The 14,093-nt window shown below is 51.3% G+C and overlaps 2 protein-coding genes and 2 pseudogenes across 2 annotated transcripts; 3 read left to right on the top strand and 1 right to left on the bottom strand.

The window, feature by feature from the left end:
* Positions 1 to 2,243: 2,243 nt before the first annotated feature.
* LOC136531830 (GDSL esterase/lipase At5g45910-like) lies at positions 2,244 to 3,943 on the top strand. The gene is made up of 4 exons (XM_066524460.1): positions 2,244 to 2,528; positions 2,617 to 2,993; positions 3,120 to 3,393; positions 3,458 to 3,943. The coding sequence occupies exons 1-4, from the start codon at positions 2,267 to 2,269 to the stop codon at positions 3,703 to 3,705; spliced, it is 1,161 nt and encodes a 386-aa protein (XP_066380557.1). The 5' UTR covers positions 2,244 to 2,266; the 3' UTR covers positions 3,706 to 3,943.
* Positions 3,944 to 9,567: 5,624 nt separating this feature from the next.
* LOC136531827 (GDSL esterase/lipase At5g45910-like) lies at positions 9,568 to 11,065 on the top strand (annotated as a pseudogene).
* Positions 11,066 to 11,309: 244 nt separating this feature from the next.
* On the top strand, positions 11,310 to 11,700 carry LOC136531823 (LOB domain-containing protein CRL1-like; annotated as a pseudogene).
* Positions 11,701 to 12,840: 1,140 nt separating this feature from the next.
* On the bottom strand, positions 12,841 to 13,404 carry LOC136531828 (LOB domain-containing protein CRL1-like). The gene has a single exon (XM_066524459.1). The coding sequence runs from the start codon at positions 13,387 to 13,389 to the stop codon at positions 12,841 to 12,843; it is 549 nt and encodes a 182-aa protein (XP_066380556.1). The 5' UTR covers positions 13,390 to 13,404.
* Between the last annotated feature and the right edge of the window lie 689 nt (positions 13,405 to 14,093).

Below are 14,093 nucleotides of genomic sequence, written 5' to 3'. Positions count from 1 at the left end.
ACAACGGCAATAATGGGAGAATGGTGTAATTTAGGTCTACATTCCTTTCGTTTAAGGATAATAATTTTTGGTTTACACCAAAGCCAACGTGTGTATACCCATCTTGTGGAATGGAGAATATATATATAGTATAGTATGCAGACCTCCACCATTTCGTTTCAGCAAGACCCAAACCATTTTGATAGCTCAAATGCTTGTCATACAAATCCATCAACCCATGCTCCAACTTAGGATAGTAATTTTAAGAGAGATAAGTGATAAAAAAAATTAAGAATAAGTTTAAATCAAATGACTAATAATCAGAGTTGCTTACGTTTCAATGCATTATCTTCATGTTCGAAAATTGTACTCATGGATACTTTCTTAACTTTCTCGAATTAACTGCCAGGTGTTTCTGATTATTTGATAATTTCTACTATTTATATTCTTTTTCTAACACACCTTTTGAGGGTTAATGTAAAGGCTCTATTGAGGGCCTGATCTAGTTAATAATATTAAGATAGGTATTATCTTTGCATTGTACATCATGGATCTATGTTTTTGCCTTTCAACTCGAACCCTACTAGTTGCAAATTTTTTAGCTCGGCCGGCCACTGGTCTTCACGTGTACCTAATATAACTATAAATCATGTATGGAAAGAGTAATGGGACAATGGTACAATAAGTTTGGCTGATATCAATGTCAACGGATCTTAGTCGTTGTGGAATGGAACAACATACTCCCTCCGTCCCAATTTATCTGTCGTTTTCGGTGTCCGTGCCATGACTTTGACTCAATTTGTACAAAATATATGCAACATTTGCGTGTCTCCAAATAAATTTATTAAAAAACTAGATTCAAAGATCTTTCCAATGATGCTAATTATGTATCATAAATAATAATATTTTTTAATATATATTTTGTTAAAGTTGTTTCTCGGGAAGCGAGAATGACAGATATTCTGGGACGGAGGGAGTACGTATTAGTTAAAGGAGTACAATACAGCGCAAATGTATTTACGTGTGGTGCATATGATCATCGTTCACGTCACATGACGGCGACCTGCAAGTGTAACCTAGATATTATATTTTTTTGAAATAATACAAGACTTCTCATATATTTTAGGTGCCTAAATTTTAAGATGATTTCAGGCAACACTCTTATACCACCGACTAGTACAAGTAAATTATTATTTTTATGATTTGTTATTTATCTTTGTGGCATAACATATTAAATTTTTGTCCGCTTATAGAAATAACTGTAAATTGTTAATTGTCTTTGTGCCAACACAAATAAGATTTTATCGGGTTTTTTTGTCCTCTCGGTACCGAAAAGTGGATAGTTTTTTTTAGAAAAATAAAGTAAATCCAATTTATTTTCTATAATGAATGGAGTCAACTTAATTAACGACCAGGTATTTCTAATTATTTTATAACTTCTAGGATCTATATTGTTTTTCTAACGCATCTTGTGAGGGTTAATGTAAAGGTCTATTGAGAGCCTGATCTAGTTACTAATATTAAGATAAGTATTATGCTTCACATTATACATATACCTTTATTATCATTATGTTTTAGTTGAAACCTAAGCTTAAGTTATATCAACTCTTACACCGCGTACCTTTTGTGACATCATGAATCTATATTTTTGTCTTTCAACTTTTAATCCTATTAGTTTTTGTAAGTTTTTATCTCTGCCAGTAGTCTTCATGTGTACCTAATGTAACTATAAAGCATTTACGGAAACAATAATGGGACAATGGTACAATAAGTTTGGCATGTATCAAAGTCAATGGATCTTAGCAACTCCTCCCTTTGTTCACAAAAGGATGCAATTCTCACTTTTATAAAAAGTCAAACGATTTGAAGTTTAGCCAATTTAAAGTTATATAAAAAAAGTAGTAATATTTATTATTTAGAAGAAGTATTACTAAATTAATTATAAAATATATTTGCATAGTAAATCTAGTAGGATACATAACTATTCACTATAAACTTAGTTGGAGTTAAGCTAATTTAAGTTGCACAAATCACATAATTACATCTTTTGTGGATGGAGCGTGTATCGTGGAATAATGGAACCACCATATGAGTACTATCAGCGCAAGTGTACGTGTGGTGTGCCCATCGTTCGTCACGTCATATACATGACGGCGACCAGCACGTGTTACCGAGAATTGAAATAATAGTCACCCATCCCGGCCTAATTCCCTATATATAAGACGCCCTACTACTCGTAACGTCCAGCATGATACGCACACGAGTTCCGAACACGTACGCGGCAGCCATGACCATGAGGGTTTCCATCGCCGTGCTCCTCGTCGTGCTGACCATCCCGTGCCTGCTCCACGGCGCGGACGCCGTCCGCCGGCCCACTTCCAAGCCCTTGTTCCCGGCCATATTCAGCTTCGGCGACTCGTACGCCGACACCGGTAACTTCGTTAGGCTCATCTCGTCCGTCCCGTTCGGCAACCCACCCTATGGCGAGACGTTCTTCCGCCACCCCACCGGCCGCGCCAGCAACGGCCGCCTCGTCGTCGACTTCGTCGGTACGTTCTTCGTTCACTTCGTATACGCCGCGCCGCCTACAGTGACCTGCATGCATGCACTGATGAATCACTGGTAATGTGCATGCAGCGGCTGCTGTGAGCTTGCCTTTCCTGTCGCCGTACCTGGCCGAGGGCCAGAACTTCAGCACGGGCGCAAACTTCGCGGTGATCGGAGCGACGGCACTGGACCTGGCCTACTACCAGCAGCAGAACATCACCACGGTGCCTCCGTTCAACACCTCCCTCAGCGTCCAGCTTGGGTGGTTCGATCAGATCAAGCCGTCGCTGTGCAACGCCACCACGACGCGTGGGTGCGATGACGACGACTACCTGGGCAAGTCTCTCTTCTTCATGGGAGAGTTCGGCGGGAACGACTACGTCTTCCTCCTGGCTGCCAACAAGAGCGTGGCCCAAACCAAGACCTACGTTCCAGCCATTGTCAAGGCCATCGGCGACGGCGTCGAGGTACTCCTGGTCCCGGGACGACAATATGTTCAGTCAGACGACACTAGCTCATTTGGTTCTTGCTGGAGTATATAACAACATAGCATGCATGTCTCTTGACCAATGCAAACGTACGTACACATCCAGAGGCTGATCCAGCACGGCGCCAGGCGCATCGTGGTGCCGGGGAACGTGCCCATGGGCTGCTTGCCCATCATCCTGACGCTGTACGCGAGCCCGGACCCGTCGGACTACGACCGCTACGGGTGCCTGCACGAGTTCAACGGCCTGGCGCGCTACCACAACGAGCAGCTCCGGATGCAGGTCCAGGCGCTCCGGATCAGGCACCCACACACCGCCATCGCCTTCGCCGACTACTACCAGCCCGTCATCGCGTTCCTCACGACCCCGGCCCTCTTCGGTGAGATAACCATTCACCCTAGCATTCAAGGTGGGCGAAACCAAGCTGAGAGATGCTGGTGCAGGATTCGACGGGAGCACGACGCTGGTGGTGTGCTGCGGCGCGGGCGCCGGCGGCGGCAGGTACAACTACAGCGTCGAGGCGGGGTGCGGCCGGCCCGGCGCGGCGACGGCGTGCGCCGACCCGTCTGCGGCGGTGAACTGGGACGGCATCCACCTCACGGAGGCGGCGTACGGGGACATCGCCGAGGCGTGGCTGCGGGGGCCATCGGCGGAGCCGCCCATATTGAGCCTCATCACTCTCGCGCGTTGAATGAGTTTGCTTTGAAACGAACTTGCAAAGGGTCGTGCACGCGTGCATGCATGCCTCGATTGCCCACGGCTGCCGTCGGCTCTTACGTGGTGTGTGTGCACTGCGTACAGCCTAGTGCAAAGTTTCCTGTTCCCTCCTTTTTTTCCACCTAAAAACAGTGCGAAATAATACTCGGAAGTACGGACACTCTGCGTGGCCTTTGTGCTTGCTGATAATAAAGCACGGCTTTTCTTTTTCAGTTTTCACGGCTCTGACTTCATTAATTGGTATCTTAGCAGCCGGAGGCGAGTGGCAGGTCGCGTGATTGTTTGCTAAGTGCACGGTTCCGATTTTTACTCATGAGAGGTCAGGGAATAATTAATTATGCCTGCGGCTCAGGCAAATTGGTTACATTCAGCTAGTCTGTTTGCTTAATAGTTTCAGCCAGGGCTTATCAGTCAACTAATAGCATTTTTCTCTTACAATAAATCAGCACCAGTCGAGCTTATTAGCCTAGAAACCAACCAGTAAACATGCTCAGTGTGTTTTCGATTTGAGAACCACAGCCACTCAATCCTAGATGAGATAATGCATCATGAGTTAATTCCTTAAATTTGATGGAATGAGTTCATTCCTCATGCCAATGCTAATTATTAGCTTGTGAAGAATAAAGTGATGATGTATCAACCTATTTCATTCCACAAATCAAATAAAAAATGAAAAATGAGTAGATGTTGGACCTCCTCAGTCCTCAAACCGAATGCATATAAAAAAAAATTGACATGAGCATAATATATAAGTCAGCATAACTTTATAGTCCACACCAAAAATTGAGTGTAACTCTCATCTATATCTAGGTTGAGTTAGATCCGAGACCTTAATATGTTGTAGGCTCTGGTAAATCTAGACCTAAGGGGCATAGGCTCGTGGGTATAGCTGGCCGAGGAGCAGAGCCGAGACTAGCCCAAGGGGGCGCTTGCCTATATTATATTTGGATTGGTGCTAAAATATTTATATTTGGTTTTCCATTGATCTTAGCTTTGCTAAAAATATCTCTATAGACATTTGTAGATGGCTTTAAAAAATGTTCTTTTTGAGGGAAGCTTAAAAATGTTGTGAGCTACAGTGTTGTAGATCTTATCGAGCATGATAATTATTATATATATTTCAAATCTATACAATGTCATATGAAAAGTTATGATTTTCAGAGACATGCTACGCGGTGAGTGGATAAATATTTTGATTTATCCAATCGCTAGCCTAGCATATCTCTAAAAATATATAACTTTTACATATAACATTTGATAGACAAAAAAATAAATACAGTGTACTCCTTTCGTTTTTTTACATGTTACGTTACCTTTGTCCTAAGTCAAACATTGTTATCTTTGACCATCTATTTTGAAAAATATTTAAATTTTATAACCTATGAATTAAATATTATGAAAATATTTTTATAGAAATTTAAAAACATAAATCTTATATCATGAACCTATATAATTTTTTTTTGAGATTGATGGTCAAAGTTGTCATTCAGCAATACACCTACTCCTATTTACATGTCATATTAGGTTTGTCCTACACTATATAATTTTTAGAGATATACTAGGACAAACCTAATATGACAAAAAAATTATATAGTGCACTCCTTTCGTTTTTTCAAATGTCACATTAGGTTTGTCCTAAGTTAAACATTGTTATCTTTGACAATATATTTTTAAAAATATTTATAGTTTTACAACCTATGAATTAAATATTATGAAAATATTTTTTAGGAATCTAAAAACATAAATCATGAACCTATATAACTTAGGACAAACCTAATATGACATGTAAATAGGAGTATTTGTATTGCATAATGAGATTTATAGAGTTATAGTTCATGGTATTTTTTTAGCCATCATGGTAGACAATAATGAACACAATAATTCAAATATGTATTTGTGGATTTGCACATTATGTCGATTATATAGGTAATTATTCGTCTGTCGAAGAAAAAAGAAGCTTGCTCCTACCTCTCGTCTCTCATGATGCAACAACCACCACATGCCCATGAGGCGCCAATGTAGCTATCGTGCTGCGCGTCATCGTATCTACACTCCATGACTCTGTCCATGGCTATGCGACTCACCGGTTCTAGTCTTTCTTGTTACTCTCTAGCATCAAGGTTAGAAATCCAGTCTAGATTGACCACCCCCTTCTCTTCCTCGATGTTGGTCCCCTTCTCTCTCTTCATCCTTCCTGACAGCACATCTTTCTTTATTTTCTTCCTCGTGGCTGGCACACACTTCCTTCTCTTCTTCCTCGCATCCGGTACCACCGTCTTTCTCCTATTTATTGCGGTCGACGCCCCCTTCTCCTCTTCCTTGCTACTGACACTTCCTTATTTCTTATCTTCACCACGACCAACGTCCCATCTCTTTTTCCTCACTGCTGGAGCTCCCCTCTCTTCTTTCTCGACGCACGATGAGTGGCGGAGGCGTTTGTGCAGAAGGCATAGCACAGGTAGCAAAATTTCAATTCCATACTTTTGTACATCCAAATAGGAATCGAATTGGACTGCTTTCTAGAAATTTTTAAAACCAATTTAATGAATTTGAATTATGGCCCATTTTAATATCATGGCAGATTTGGTATTGAGCCAAATTCCATTACATACCCCAATGTTACCATGAAACAGAGTGTCGGGTACCGTGAGAAGGGGTACCCTAAGCAAGACCCAAAAAACGACTGCTTAGACCTCGTAGAGATCGAAACCAGCTAAACACTGCTGGCCTCGGCCGATTCTCCGACTCGCCCGAGGCCCCGGGGGCCTCGGCCGATTCTCCGACTCGCCCGAGGCTCCCTCACTACCGACCTCGAGCGATTCCCCGCCAAAGGCCTCGGCCGGGCCACCGACCCCCCGTCTCGCGCAAGGCGGGCTCGGCAGCACTCCGCTGCCTCTTCCTCCTCCCGTCCCTCTGACAAAACGTCGTGTCGCATCAACTCAGCCAACTGCTGCCCCTGACGACAACCGCATGCTCGGCACAGTACAGCAGAATGGCCGACGGGACAGGAGGCAGGACTGGGCAGGGGTTACCCGTCACTGTGCTAACCACCATGCACATGGTTGACACCCATGCCTCACTGTGCTGCCAACTCCTGCTCCGAGGACAACGCAGCGTGGGGAGCCACGTCTGGGCTACTGTGGCCTCGGAATCAGTACCCAGGACCAATAATTCCCTCCAAGGCCTCGGTAGTTTGCCTCAGGGGCTCGACAGCCTGGGGACCCCTGTCCACCAAAGCCCCCCGCGATGGCTTGGCCTCGGCACCTACAGAGCCACAGCCCCCTACGACGTCATCACGCGATGACCTGCACGTCCCCCGGACTGGGCAGGGGTTACCCGTCACTGTGCTAACCACCATGCACATGGTTGACACCCATGCCTCACTGTGCTGCCAACTCCTGCTCCGAGGACAACGCAGCGTGGGGAGCCACGTCTGGGCTACTGTGGCCTCGGAATCAGTACCCAGGACCAATAATTCCCTCCAAGGCCTCGGTAGTTTGCCTCAGGGGCTCGACAGCCTGGGGACCCATGTCCACCAAAGCCCCCCGCGATGGCTTGGCCTCGGCACCTACAGAGCCACAGCCCCCTACGACGTCATCACGCGATGACCTGCATGTCCCCCGGACTGGGCAGGGGTTACCCGTCACTGTGCTAACCACCATGCACATGGTTGACACCCATGCCTCACTGTGCTGCCAACTCCTGCTCCGAGGACAATGCAGCATGGGGAGCCGCGCCTGGGCTACTGTGGCCTCGGAATCAGTACCCAGGGCCAACAACTCCCCCGAGGCCTCGGCAGTTTGCTTCACGGGCTCGGCAGCCTGAGGGTCCATGACCGCCGAGCCCCCCACGATGGCTCGGCCTCGGCATCTGCAGAGCCGCTGCCCACTGCGACGTCATTACACGGTGACCAGCACGTCGCCCGCCATGTCCTGCATCAAGCTGTACTGGAGCCCCACGACGCACAAGATCAAGTATGACCGGCGTGTCACTTCTGCACGACAAGGACGGAGCCACTCCATCGACCATACCACAACAACAGTGGCCAGCTACAGGGCTCGGACACGCCACCCCCGTTTTTAGAACGCTATGTAGCAACATATGTAGGTTCCTGGTTCTCCCTTGGAGTATAAAAGGGAAGGACCGGGGCCATTTCTAGGGGAAAAAAGACGGACACACCGATAGAACCACGCACTCCTACGCTGCTTGGGAACAACGCCTCAAGCAGCCCGCACCACCCACGCCGAGACCTGGGGCCAGTCCCATCTCTCACCTAGCTTGTAACCCCCTACTATGAGCACTCCGGTGCAAGGAATACAAGATCAATCTCTCAGACTGGACGTAGGGCCTCGATTGCCTGAACCAGTATAAACCTTGTGTCTCTTTGCATCACCATCCGGGATTAGGGGCACGCAGCACAAATTCACTCGTTGGTTGAGGGACCCCCGGTTCCAAAGCACCGACACAAAGTCTAAGAAAGTCATGAACAGTGTATCTATTTGCCCTAGCCACTTATGGATAAAGCTCTCTGGGAGGATTTTTTTAAATGTTTGTTTAAATCTTCCCAAGAGTTTTATCACTAGGCAACAATGTAAACCTTAGACGTCCAATATTGAACGTCAAAAAAAGCTCACAGCACCTAAAGTCACTCGCAAGTAAAGCAAACACACACTTAGGGGCTGTTTGGTTTGAGCCCTGGCGTGGGGGGCTACCCCGAGGCACATGCGTCTGACCCTAGGCGTAAAAAAAAAACATTCGCCTGCGATGCTTGCAAGTGCCAGGCAGATATGCCAGAACCTGAATCAAACTAGCCCTTAATACCAGCCATGCCCATTCACATCCCTATGACGGACGCAGATTGAGTGACTTTCCTTCAACAAGTCACGGCGTAACTTTCGTTTCATCTTGTGCATCCAATACCGATCCAAGGGCACATCCATCCAAAGCAAAAACATCATCACGCGAGGGAGGCAAGTGGGAGCAGAGGCAGAGCGCAGAGGCATTCGCCGCCGCACGGAGGCTCCATTGGCGCGTGCACGCGCCTCGCTGTGCCGCGAAGAGAGGATGGTCGCCGGGTGGCCCGGGAGGAGAGGGAAGCACGCCTGGCTACAGGAACGCCGTCGAGAACGAGAAGATGGTGCGGACTGCCCAGACACAGCCGAGCAGAACACCACCGCGAAGCCATGGAGGAGAGGAACGCCTCGGCTAATCCGTGGAGGAAACTGAATCGGGATGCTGCGGAGGGCCTTTGCAGCCGCTGCCGTCCCCCTGCAGAAGGATGGCCCCATCGCCTTCCTCCTGGACCAGGAAGCCGGCTACTGCGCCTGCTGCCCTGCAGTCAAGGTTCCGACCACATCTATTGCTGGCACAATTTGTTTATGTTTAAGGGTCTGTTTGGTTCTCTAGTCCATAGACTAAAAGTTTTAGTCTACTTTAGTCCATGAACTAAAAATGGACTAAAGTGGTGTTTGGTTTCTTGAACTAAAATGGACTAAAGTGGAGAGATAGAGCAATAAATGAGAGGCATGTGCGTCCCAACACCTTTTAGTCCATTTTAGTCCAGTTTTATGGACTAAAGGACTAAAGGATTTTAGTCCACTTTTAGTCCAAGTGTTTGGCTGTTTAGTCCAACTAAAGTGCAGATTTTAGTCCAAAATATTTTAGTCCATGGAAACCAAACAGGCCCTAAGTATGAAGTGTAATAATTCCCATGACCCGACACCTAAATTTACTCTGAGCGTCCAACACGATGGAGGAGGCCTACAAATTAGGAACTCCGAGGTGTCAGTCATGTCATCAAAGTGCCATTACCCCGCCATCCGCCATTTGCGCAGCCATGAGGAGCTCCATCGCCGCCGGCGTGCTCCTCCTCCTCGTCTCGTGCCTGCTCCACAGCGCCGACGCGGCCGACTACCGGGCCAAGCCTTTCTTCACCTCCATATTCAGCTTCGGCAACTCCTACACCGACACCGGCAACTTCATCAGGCTAGCCGCGCCGGTCGTCCCCGTCATTCCTTTCAACAACCTCCCCTACGGCGACACCTTCTTCCGCCGGCCCACTGGCCGGGCGAGCAACGGCCGCCTCGTCCTCGACTTCATCGGTACGTCGTTACCACGCACGCTCGCCACCAGTGTTGCATTGCATGCCGCCTGAACGTCTGAGCAAATATTCTTCCTCTGACATGGAGCACAAACGTTGCAGCCGAAGCTTTTGGCCTGCCGTTCGTGCCCCATCACTGGACAAGTCGCAGAGCTTCATCAAGGGCGCGAGCTTCGCCGTCATGGGGGCGACGGCGCTGGACCTTTCCTATTTTCAAGAGCACAACATCACCTCCGTTCCACCGTTCAACAGCTCCTTGAGCGTGCAGATCGGGTGGTTCCAGCGGCTGAAGCCCTCGCTCTGCAGCCCCGCTAAACAATGCGACGGATACCTGGGCAAATCTCTCTTCGTCATGGGTGAGATCGGAGGCAACGACTACGTCTTCCTCCTCGCCGCCAACAAGACCGTGAGTGAAACGAGAGCGTACGTCCCGACGGTGGTCAAGGCCATCGCCGGCAGCGTGGAGGTACCGACCGACCATAATGGATGCTTGCTAATGCTAACTCGTCCTGGCCGTTCCTTGTTGATTGACCAATGCAAACGCGCGCGTACATGGAGAGGCTGATCGAGCTCGGCGCCAAGCGCATCGTCGTGCCGGGCAACCTGCCGATCGGCTGCACTCCGATCATCCTGACGCTGTACGCGAGCCACAGCAAGTCAGACTACGACAAGTACGGGTGCCTCGACAGGTTCAACGACCTGGCACGCTACCACATCGAGCTCCTCCGGCAAGAGGTTCAGGCGCTGCAGGACAAGTACAATCTGACGAAGATCGACTTCGCCGACTACTTCCGGCCCGTCGTCGAGTTCCTTCAGACACCGGCTGAATTCGGTGAGATCAATCACAATGCATGCTTCTATTCTATGGACTGGATCGATCGATCGGTGCTGCATGCATGACTCACGCCGTTCGAAGCTCAAACTGTTGAGTGTTGAGACCAACCAAACTGAAGCAAACTTACGCTGCCTGCCGGAAATGTTGTTGACGCATGGGCGCGGCGGTGCAGGGTTCAACGGCGGCACGGCGCTGGTGGCGTGCTGAGGGGCAGGCGGCAAGTACAACTACAATGCCACGGCGGCGTGCGGTCTCCCCGGCGCGACGGCCTGCTCGGACCCGGCCAGGGCGCTCAATTGGGACGGCATCCACCTCACCGAGAAGGCGTACGGCGCCATCGCCGCCACATGGCTGCGCGGCGCGGACGCGGAAGCGACCATACTGGACCTCGCGCACTGACATACTTCCTCTGTCCATAAGTATCCGTGGTTTTTGCTTCTCGAGAAATAACTTTGATTAAATGTATATTAAAAATAGAGTTAAATGCATCAGAGGTCCATTAACTTGTGAGGAGGTTTCGGTTAGATCTATCAAATTCCAAAGTGGCTTTTTGGGTTCATAAACTTTGTATGCCGTATGACTTAGGTCCATACTTCTCCACGCAGGCTTCTCATGGTGACGTGAACTGCTGACCACCTACTTCCCGGCGCACAGGATGAACGACTTCCGCGCGCTGCGCCTCGTCTTCGGGGTGGCCAACCTCACCAAGCTCATCAAGGCCAACGCCAGCGACGCCGCCCGCCGCCGCGCCGCCGTGACGCTCACCTGGGAGGCCCGGTGGCGGGAGCGCGACCCCTCGGACGGATGCTACCGCGACGTCTCTTGCCTGCGCCGCGACAACGCCGTGCTGCGCGCCGAGAACGCCGCGCTGCGAAAGGCAGCTGGCCGAGCAGCAGCAGCTGCTGCTCTGTTGGTCCAGTGCCTGCAGCACTACTGGCGGCGCGCTCCTGCACACGGCATCACCGTGCGCCTTACGCACACGGGATCACCGCGCGCCTTACGCGCTGCAGGCCACGTGCGCCAGGGTGTCGTAGAAGGCCGCGTTCCCACCGGGCGTCGATCGCTCGCGGACCTCCTGGAGCGCGCCAACACGATGGAGTCGCGTCCTCCTGCTCCTGGACAGGGTGGCAGCCGGCTCTTCCGGGGCGAAGCCGAGGCTGGCGACGCCAACGCCGCCGCGCCGTCAGCGACGGCGCCGACCTCGATGAACACGGCCGCGGCCGCTGCCGCGGTGTCTTTCACGGCCTCGTCGACGGCCCTCGCGACCTCGGCCTCCGCGTGCGCGCTGCCGGTAGCGTTGGCGGTGGCGGCAGCAGGGCGCGCGCACCTAGCAGCCTCGCGCGCGACGGCGGCGGCGAGCTGCTCGAGCTCCCTCCCGGCCAGCCGCTGAGCGCGCGTGGCCGAGGCCAGCTTGGTGCCGTCGCGCCTGCGCACGGCGGCGCGGAGCTCGACCGCGTGCTGCCGGAGCGACACGAGCGCCGCCAGGAACGTGCCGAAGGCGTCGGCCAGGACGAGGAAGCTGCAGTGAGGCTCCTGCAGTCTGCGTGCGTGCGTGCCAGCGTGTGCTGTGCATGTGGAGCCGTCCACTTCACAAAAGCTTCGTCGGTGCTGCCGTGTGCATGGCTTTTCAAACAGTGACCAACACCGCGACAACCCAACTGCTCCAGGTCGTCGATCGTCTTCCTCTCGACGGTCGTCTCCTTGTCTCCTCCTCCATATATATACACGCCGAACGCACACGCTTGGCGAGATCAGCGGGACCGTGCCACCGCCGGCGAGATCAGCAAGGCCGCTAGCAGTGGCAGGGCACGTGCGTTCGGCACGCTGCTGGCGGACGTGGATGACCAGCTCCCGACGCTGCGGTCATGGACGTCAAACCTGGGCCCCAAGTACCCGCTCTCGCTAGCGCACGTGCGCGCGCTCCTCCGTGTGTTGGACGAGCTGCTGTGCCCTCCCACTGGCACAGGCCGCGCTGGCCAGCTCCCACACCGCCGGCGCCGACTACGATGGTACGTGCGGCGTGAATGGTCATCGTCTTCCATGCGCCCACGCCGCGGGACCTATCCGAGCAAGAAGAGCTGGCGCTCCAGTGCGCGCTCACCCGGTTCCACGGCGAGCTCAACAGCTAGCTTTTTGCAGTAGCTGAGCACAAGGAAGCTAGCATCCGAGCATCCTCACCTGGCGCTGCTCTTGTTATCCCTAGAAGCGTCGACCTGACCACCTCCTCCTCTCACGGCGATGGCCGCAGCATCCGGTGCCGGCCTCCTGCCACCACCGTTGGCCGTTGTCGTAGTACACACCGGCATGCCACGGTAGGCCAACGTGGTGTGCATTGCCGCCGGAGCTGCCGGTGCATGATGAGGTCTCGCCGCCGTCAAAAGCCCATTGCCCCCACACGGACGCGTGCCGTTGATGGCGCTGGCGCTGTGCAGGAGCGCACCGCCAGTAGTGCTGCAGGCACTCGACCAACAGAGCAGCAGCTGCTGCTGCGCGGCCAGCTGCCTTCGCAGCGCGGCGTTCTCGGCGCGCAGCACGGCGTTGTCGCGGCGCAGGCAAGAGACCTCGCGGTAGCATCCGTCCGAGGGGTCGCGCTCCCGCCACCGGGCCTCCCAGGTGAGCGTTTCGGCGGCGCGGCGGCGGGCGGCGTCGCTGGCGTTGGGTTTGATGAGCTTGGTGAGGTTGGCCACCCCGAAGACGAGGTGCAGCGCGCGGAAGTCGTTCATCCTGTGCGCCAGGAAGTAGGTGGTCAGCCTATGTGAAGAAGTATAGACCTAAATAATACGGCATATAAAGTTTATAAACCTAAAAAAACCATTTTAGAAGTTGATAGACCTAATCGAAATCTCCTCATAAGTTAATGGACCTCTGGTGCATTTAACTCTTAAAAATATTAATATTTATGATATATAATTAGTATCATTGAAAAGATCTTTGAATCTAGTTTTTTAATAAATTTATTTGGAGATGCAAATGTTATATGCATTTTCTATAAATCGAGTCAAATTTGTGACACGCACGTCAACAACGACAGTTATTTAGGGACGGAGGGTGTACATCTTTTATCTCGGATGAACTTCAATGAAGAACGCTGATCGTGTCTGCCATCACTGTGTGCACACCTTCAGCACTGACGGTCTGCCTGGAGCGGGTTGGGATTTTTTTCCAGGCATGACTAGCACCTAGATGTCCGGACGGACGCTCGTGTCCAGACGCCGGTGCCCACGGCTCCATTTCACGTCCGAACACCCGCGGCCCTATGCTTCCTGCGCCAGCATGCACGTGGGGCCACGCGCCCCAGCCTCCATCCCCCTCCGCATCTTGCGCCCAGGACCCTCGCGCCCCTACCTCCATCCTCCTCCGCTTCTCACGCACATGCACGGAACCCCAGCAACTGCAACAGGCGTCTGCAGCAGACGGGTCCTGTTGC

Source organism: Miscanthus floridulus, unplaced genomic scaffold (genome assembly GCF_019320115.1).
Source record: "Miscanthus floridulus cultivar M001 unplaced genomic scaffold, ASM1932011v1 fs_453_2_3, whole genome shotgun sequence".
Taxonomy (NCBI): Eukaryota; Viridiplantae; Streptophyta; class Magnoliopsida; order Poales; family Poaceae; genus Miscanthus; species Miscanthus floridulus.
Note: the sequence above shows the minus strand (reverse complement) of the source record. Positions and strands in the feature narration are given on the sequence as shown.

Coding starts and splice junctions, on each gene's coding strand:
- LOC136531828 (XM_066524459.1), bottom strand. CDS start 13,389: ATGAACGACTTCCGCGCGCTGCACCTCGTCTTCGGGGTGGCCAACCTC.
- LOC136531830 (XM_066524460.1), top strand. CDS start 2,267: ATGACCATGAGGGTTTCCATCGCCGTGCTCCTCGTCGTGCTGACCATC. Junction 2,994..3,119: donor CCATCGGCGACGGCGTCGAG/GTACTCCTGGTC, acceptor GTACACATCCAG/AGGCTGATCCAGCACGGCGC. Junction 3,394..3,457: donor CACGACCCCGGCCCTCTTCG/GTGAGATAACCA, acceptor ATGCTGGTGCAG/GATTCGACGGGAGCACGACG.